The sequence below is a fragment of the Phoxinus phoxinus genome, assembly GCF_949152265.1.
Source record: "Phoxinus phoxinus genome assembly, chromosome: 8".
In the NCBI taxonomy this organism is placed as follows: Eukaryota; Metazoa; Chordata; class Actinopteri; order Cypriniformes; family Leuciscidae; genus Phoxinus; species Phoxinus phoxinus.
The window spans coordinates 19,388,926-19,396,689 of record NC_136883.1 but is presented as its reverse complement, the minus strand read 5'-3'; the positions used below and the strand labels follow the sequence as shown (position 1 = coordinate 19,396,689).

At 36.2% G+C, this 7,764-nt stretch overlaps 1 protein-coding gene across 1 annotated transcript; it reads right to left on the bottom strand.

Moving 5' to 3' along the window:
* Positions 1-2,100: 2,100 nt before the first annotated feature.
* On the bottom strand, positions 2,101-7,405 carry LOC307002753 (extracellular calcium-sensing receptor-like; the record flags this gene model as incomplete). The annotated part of the gene is made up of 6 exons (XM_079620665.1): positions 7,002-7,405; positions 6,476-6,767; positions 3,746-4,555; positions 3,406-3,633; positions 3,118-3,241; positions 2,101-3,014 (listed from the first exon to the last, which is right to left on the bottom strand). The coding sequence occupies exons 1-6, from the start codon at positions 7,220-7,222 to the stop codon at positions 2,101-2,103; spliced, it is 2,589 nt and encodes an 862-aa protein (XP_079476791.1). The 5' UTR covers positions 7,223-7,405.
* Positions 7,406-7,764: the final 359 nt, after the last annotated feature.

Below are 7,764 nucleotides of genomic sequence, written 5' to 3'. Positions count from 1 at the left end.
ATTAAATAAACTTGTTCATGATATTCTAATTATATAACCAGCACCTGTATATTGTGAATTCCTACGAATATTTAAATTATTGTATGATAAGATTAGAATATAGATAAGATAACACAATATTGCAGAAAACAAAAATATAGTGATAGACCGTGGATTACAAAATGCCTGTAAAAAGAAAAATACACTTAATAGAGAATGTATTAAACACAGAACTATAGAAACAGAAAATAAATATAAGAAATATAAAAATAAGTTAATTAAGATTATGAGAACTTGTAAGAGAGAATACTATAGTAAACTCTTAGATAATAATAAAAATAATATGAAGGGTATATGGAATATACTAAACAGTATTATGAGAAGGGGCACGAGACACTCTAATTGTCCCCAGTATTTCATTGATAATGAAAAAAACATTAAGGACTTGGAGGATGTGGTCAATAACTTTAATACATATTTTGTAAATATTGGACCAGATTTAGCTGTAAAAATTCCTATTCCACAGATAATCGATAACAGATATAACAATCTTATTGAAAGAAATCAATGTTCGATGTTTCTTAAGTAGAAGAAAAATAAATAATAGATATTGTTAAAAATGCAAAACTAAAGCATCCACTGATTGTAACGAAATAGATTTGAAGATAGTAAAAAATGTAATTGAGGGAATCTCAAAACCATTAACTTACATTTTTAATTTGTCATTCCAAACTGGTCAATTTCCAACAAAAATGAGAACATCAAAAGTCATACCTCTGTACAAAACTGGAGATAAACAGCACTTCACAAATTATAGGCCTATCTCTCTACTGCCACAATTTTCAAAAATTCTAGAAAAACTCTTTAATGACAGATTGGACAAATTCATTGATAAATACAAATTACTTACTGACAGTCAATATGGATTCAGAAAAAGTAGGTCAACATCACTAGCTTTAACTGAACTCATTGAAGAAATTACAAATTCCGCAGACAAAAATAAATATGGAGTTGGGATATTCATTGATTTTAAAAATAAGTGTTTGATACAATTAATCATGAAATATTAATCAATAAACTGGAACGGCTCGGGATCAGGGGGATAGTGCTGAATTGGTTAAGCAGTTATTTAAAAGACAGGAAACAATTAGTGAAGTTGGGAGATTATACATCTAAATGTTTGGATATTGCGTGTGGTGTCCCCCATGGGTCAGTATTGGGACCAAAATTAGTTATTCTCTACATAATCGTCATATGTAAAGTATCTGAACTACTGAAATTTGTGTTATTTTTAGACGACACACATATATTTGGTTCTGGTCAGAATTTACAGCAACTCCTGGACTTAATCACTTTTTACTATCCAGAAAAATAAAACAGTGGTTTGACAAGTTATCGTTACATTTGAGCAAAACTAAATTCATGATATTTGGCAATTATAATTCAATCAAGCAATTTCAGTTACAGATTGAAAGTGTTAACATAGAAAGAGTATATTAAATGAAATTCATTGGAGTGATTATAGATGCCAAAATTTGCTGGAAATCTCACATAAAATATATCCAAACAAAACTGTCTAGAAGTATTTCAGTCCTGGCTAAAGCTAAGCGCATTCTGGATTACAGATCACTCTACATTTTGTATTGTTCACTGGTGTTACCGTATTTAAATTACCGTATATAACTTATTGTGGGGCTAAAGATTTCCCCACACAGACACCGCAACTTATTCAAGTCGGTCACAAGGATTTGTCACGTTGATAAACAGAATGCTTCTTAAGAAAGAGGCAGGGTTAGGAAAACTCAATGACTGGAAAAGTCTGACATGACCAGAAATAAGTCTGATGCTTCATCGGAAGTTTGAGTTATGATTAAAAAATATGATGTCAAATAAAAATAAAACATAAAACATGTGCATCAAATAAATGTTTAAAATCAATATGAAAAATGTATTGATACAGGGTTATTGTAAAGCAAGCTACTGGATAACTTGTATTTTAATTATTATAATACAAGACAGTAGGGCATTGCACATTTTTTTTTCTTATTTGTTTAGGGAGGTGAAGCCCAAAACAAATTGAGACAGTCAAATCAGAGTTTACAATTGTACAGTAAGGTAAAACTATTTATTCTTTGTTTCTCTTCTCATGATGGCTTTTTTAGTGTTTTTCTCTGGATGTAAAAGGATTATGTAGCACTTTGGGGCAAATATGGCCACCAATAATCCAAAACTGGAAGCTAGGATGGCAAATATCTCCACAGCCACTGCATATTTCCCTGGTGAGCTCACATATGCTGGAACAAATGCAATCCACACAGCACAGAAGATCAACATGCTAAACGTGATGAACTTTGCTTCGTTAAAATGATCTGGAAGATTTCTCGCCAGGAAGGCTAAGAGGAAACTTACTGCTGCCAACAGTCCAATGTATGCCAGCAGCAAAGAAAAACCAGCCACTGAGCCAATAGCACATTCATATACTATTTTAGAGCGAAGATACTGGTTGTTTTTATGGGGTGTTGGAGAGGCAGTTGATAGCCAGACTGCACATATCACAACCTGGAGGGCTGTTAGGACCAGAACTGTACATCTTTGTTGAGCTACTCCAAACCATTTCATTGCTCCTTTGCCTTCTGGTCGAGAGGACTTGAACACTGCTATTACCACCATAGTCTTGACCAGGATGCTGGAGATGCACAGGACAAAGCTTATGCCAAACACAGCATGTCTTGATTGACACGTCCACAATTGTGGCTGGCCAATGAACAGTAGCGCACACAGGAAACACAGTTTAAGTGACAACAGCAGCAGGAAGCTGAGCTCTGAATTGTTGGCGCGTACTATGGGAGTGTTTCGGTGATGAGTGAAGATGACCATCACAAGAGCGCAGAAGCAGGAGCCAAGCAGAGATGCAGTGGTCAGAGAGATGCCCAGAGGTTCCTCATATGACAGAAACTCTACTTCTTTAGGGACACACTGATCCTTATCTGGATTGGACCAGAATTCATCTGGACATATTGTGCACTCATTAGCATCTGTGAGAGAGACAAATTAACAAACAAACAAATAAATAAGAGAACATTTTAAATGATATTAAAATTTTAGAATATATATATATATTTCTGTCAGTAATATCACTGGTTGTATTAGAAATCTCTCCATCTCCGCATGGCAGGCAGTCAAAACAGCAGACAGGAAGACCCTTCCTCCTGGCTCGTCTGGTTCCTGGGGGGCAGCTCTCACTGCACACAGACCTTGGAGGCTGAAAGGAACATAATCTGTTATCAGTCATGTGTTTGTCCTCTGTTTTACATTATGACAAGGTTGGTCTTTCCAGTAGTTTTTCCTCATATCTCTTATAATGGCTTTGACAAGTATTTAGACTATATATCTCCAGAATGACATTAACATGTAATGTTTATTTACTTTTTTTGTCTCAAAGTTCCAGTATAATGCATCTTCATTCAGTGTGAGCACCTTCCCCGATGCTGCCCCTTCATCTACCACACCAACTGTGCGGACGATGATTGATCCATCAGAGTTTGGCTGCCAGTTCATCACATCATATATGGCCAGAACATCACCATTCTCATCAAATGACACATGATCCCCAAAGCCTGTGGTGAAGTTCACATGCTGTAGGTAGTGAACCAGCTGTACAGTTCATAGAAAGGATATGGGGTTAAATGCTGCACTTTTTATTAAATTTTTTTTCTAGTTGTTTCTTCTATGTAAAATGATTCTGCACTATGTATTTGAACCTTACTTGCCAGGGCTGTAGGTTTGTTATGTCGGCACATCTGTTCCCACTGAATGGTCCTCTGCCCTTCTCACACTGCATCAGGTTATGAAGCGCATGTGCCAGGGCATAAACGGTTTTATACACATTATATGAGGCTCTCAGCTCTGATACATCTGTGTATGCCGTGTAAGTGCTGCTCAGATCCTCTTGCCCTGAACACATTTTGTCTCCTCTGCCTCCAGTGTCAAAACTGCACCCAAACATGTTCTCCCAGAAGATTCTCACCATATTGTTTCTTTGATCATTGTTAGGATGGAGGTGTAGCAGAAATTCATGAAGTCCTTTGATCTCTCCACGCCTGATGGCGATGCCCAGTGTGCCCCCCAGAAAGGGCAAAAGACGCTGAGTATGAAAAACAGGTGAAGTAGCCCAAGCTTCACTCGCAATCCACTGTCTGCCTGTTACATTCTGCAATACCACCTCATCCATCAAAGGCAACACATAAGTTGAAGTGGAGAACACCACCACCACTCTTGCTGTAGAGGCCTGAATCACTCCCACTATACGCTGTATATCTTTGCGGTTGTTATCTAAAGGCAAGATTTCAGAAAAAGCAAAACACCCTTCTAACACATGCACATTCTGGAGGAAGGACTGAGCAGCATAGTTTCCGTAGTCATCATCACTGTAGACAAGACCAACCCAGGTCCATCCAAAATGGCTTAAAACCTTAATCATAGCCCGCACTTGAAAGGCATCACTGGGGATTGTTCTGAAGAAAGAAGGGTATTTTTTTCTGTTACTCAAACAGGAACAGGTGGCAAAGTAACTAACCTAATAATGCAAAAGCAAAAAAGGAGAGACAAAGAATGAGAAAAAAAATTAGCTGTACAAATTTTGTTTACATACAAACATATCGTTAGCCTCATAGCATTATTGCCTAAGTCACTTTTTGGCCAAATTGTGATATCTGCCTATTTTTACTGTCCTTCCACTTCTGCATCATCCTGCCTTTCTGCCTATATCCTTAGCCAATCACAACACTTATTAGGATCCAAAAACACTATCTGCCTTAGTCATCTCTTTGACTTAGGCAGTTTTGATACAAACAAAATGGCAAAAAACATGGAAAGACAGATGTCCAGAAGTGATGTATTAGCTCTTCTGTTTGATTCGTTTTCATCTGGTAAGAGTTCATATTTCTTACATTTTCTAGACACTAAATGTAATTTCAGTCAATCAAAGGGATTATAAACTGTGTATTTAAACTTGAAATCACATTTTTTGCTACAAGTAGCTAGCAAACACTAGCTAAATATGACCTCATTTCTGGTTATATTATGAAGACAATTACAGAGGGATTTGTAAATATATTATTCCTAGCCTGATTTATATAACATTTTATTTTTAAAAACATGGCGAAAATACATTTTTTAAGGCTATTGACAGTATATTCTGATTTACAGGATAACAAAAGTAGATATCCATAAATCCCTCTGTAATTTTTTTCCCATCTAATATGTTAACACAATGAAAAAATAAATTTGAACCTGGCTTTATCCAATTCTGAGATTTCGTTTTTAAAATATAGGCAAATTAGCGCATATTTAATTAAATAATGCCTAATTTGCATATTTAAACATTAAATTACAGAAAACTTGTAATACATTTTTTTCATCAAGTTATCTGGGGCCTATGTCACCAATATTCGACCAGGTAAAAAGGTTGGTGACCCCACAGTCCATGGCGTCCGGGCTCTCCAGTACTTGGCTGATGGTCAAATCAGGTACAAGTTGGAATATGAGTCTGAATGGGGAGACCTGCCTCAGCGAATCAACATCCCCAAAGAACCATTCCACTGGGTCCCGCACTCTTTCCTGCCCAATTGCCATTGATTGATTTATTTATTTTTATGGATTTGCAAACATACATAATCCAAAGGATAACATGTTAAAGTGTAAACACTTATTTCCAACATGGTCCTTGGTGGTAAAACATTTCATACAAAAAACACAAAGACCAAAGCCAATTACTCTCAGGAAATTCAATGACTTGCAGGCAATGAAACCAGTACTACCAAGAGTGGCCCACCAGTACTATGACAACCTCCCTCATCAATAGACAGTGTGAAAATGAGTGTGGGAAAGGAAAAGTGGTTAAGGTTAGACATTAAGAAACAACTTGGTTAGGGTTAAGTTACACATCTTGGTTATATTTAGGAGAATAAAAAAACTATGGTTATGTTATGTTTGCACAGCACCTGAGTGGAACTTCGATTAAGGGTGGAAAAGGAAAACAGTAGTTAAGGTTAGACATTAAGAAACAACTTGGTTATAGTTGGAAAGTTACACATCTTGGTTATATTTAGGAGAGAAAAACAACTTTTGTTATGTTATGTTTGCATTTATATGTAAGAGAAAAAATGCCTAAGTCATGGCATGTTCTGCCTAAGTCACTTTTATTTGTTAGGCAATTGGTGATGGATATTTTTCTTTTTGCATACTTGTTCACACATCTGGTTGAATGTACTGTTATAATATCAATAAAAAATCACAATGTGATTTCTAAATATTGTGTTTTTTCATGTTTTCCAAAAACGTTGAAATATGACTTAGGCAATTATGCTATGAGGCTAACGATATGATAATTTTAAGGAATAAAAATATTCTGCTACTTATGAAAATTAGTTTACAGAAACAAATGCAAAAAAGTACAGAAAATGTTAATATTTATTATTATTTTATTCTAGCTTACTATAGGTACTCGAAATAGTCCCAGAACACTAGAAATCGCAATCGAAGGGGTGGAATTTGAGTCCCCCACAATCCCAATAACCGGAGGAGAGCCAGTACAGTTGAGGTTGGAGAAGGACTCCTCTGTTCCACTAAACAGGGTTAAGGCAGCCCGGAATGCCATTCCTAGCATCACACAGTTGTCATAAAGATGGTAACCAAGTGTGATGTTAGGCAACAGGTTTGGATTCTTATTGATCTCATCTATTGCAAAAACCATGGTTTGTGCCTGCTGGAAACTTGCCATATCAAATCTAAGAAAAAGCAAGAGAAATATTCATATTTAACAATTCTGAAAATGAAAAGCACACAAAAAAAGTAACATGATAGAAAATCCACACTAGCAATTAACAGTGACTTCTAGTGCATGAGTTGTTTTGTAAAGAATAGATTTTTTAGGTTTATTTTAAAAATAAAATGTCTTTCTCATCCGACTTTTTCTTTATTTTTTAGCCTTGTGTAGCAGTTCGTATCCACTCCAGACTCACTGCTCACAGTAAGGTGGTTCTGGCTCGATTCTGAAGCTCAGCTCTGGGAACACTGTAAGGAAGTGAACCTCAAAAAGGCCTCCAAGTATAACATCCCCAGTCTGGTACATTCCATTCAACCTGAAGTGTCTCTGGAGCTGACAGATGCCTGATTGGACGATTGAAGCTGCAGAAATAAAGTTAAAGGACAGATACAGGTAGATGTTTAGATTAGTCCACATCTCTCTTTCTTATTTTCTGACCCACTCACCCACTCTGCTCATTCATTTAAGAGAAAGGTTGTGGGGGTGTTACTTAAACAGAGCAGGCGGTGCCAACCAAGTATCCTTGCCAGTAATTTAGAGCGTCACTACATGATTCCCTCAGATTTCCCTATTTAAATGAGTGTGAATAATTGCAATTTAGTTGCAGGTTTTTTGGTATTGATCACTCAAACCAACCAATTTGATCAATCTCAGTATACTTGAGGGTAAGGACATTCAAAGTCAGTGCACTTGATGCACACACTTTTCTGTGTTTGCTCCATGTACTTTATGTTAAGGGTTGGTATCTCCTTTCTTAGCAGCACTACACATTGATGCCATCAAATGTTGTATTGTATCATAATATGTGCTATAAGATGTGACATAAAATTAACTCAAACTTCATTAAAGGTAAAATTAGTCCGTTCTCAACAGAAATAAAAATGGATAAGAGCACATACATACATTGTACTCTCTCACAGAGATTCCCTAAAGGATTTACTTATTGAGATATTGTCTTC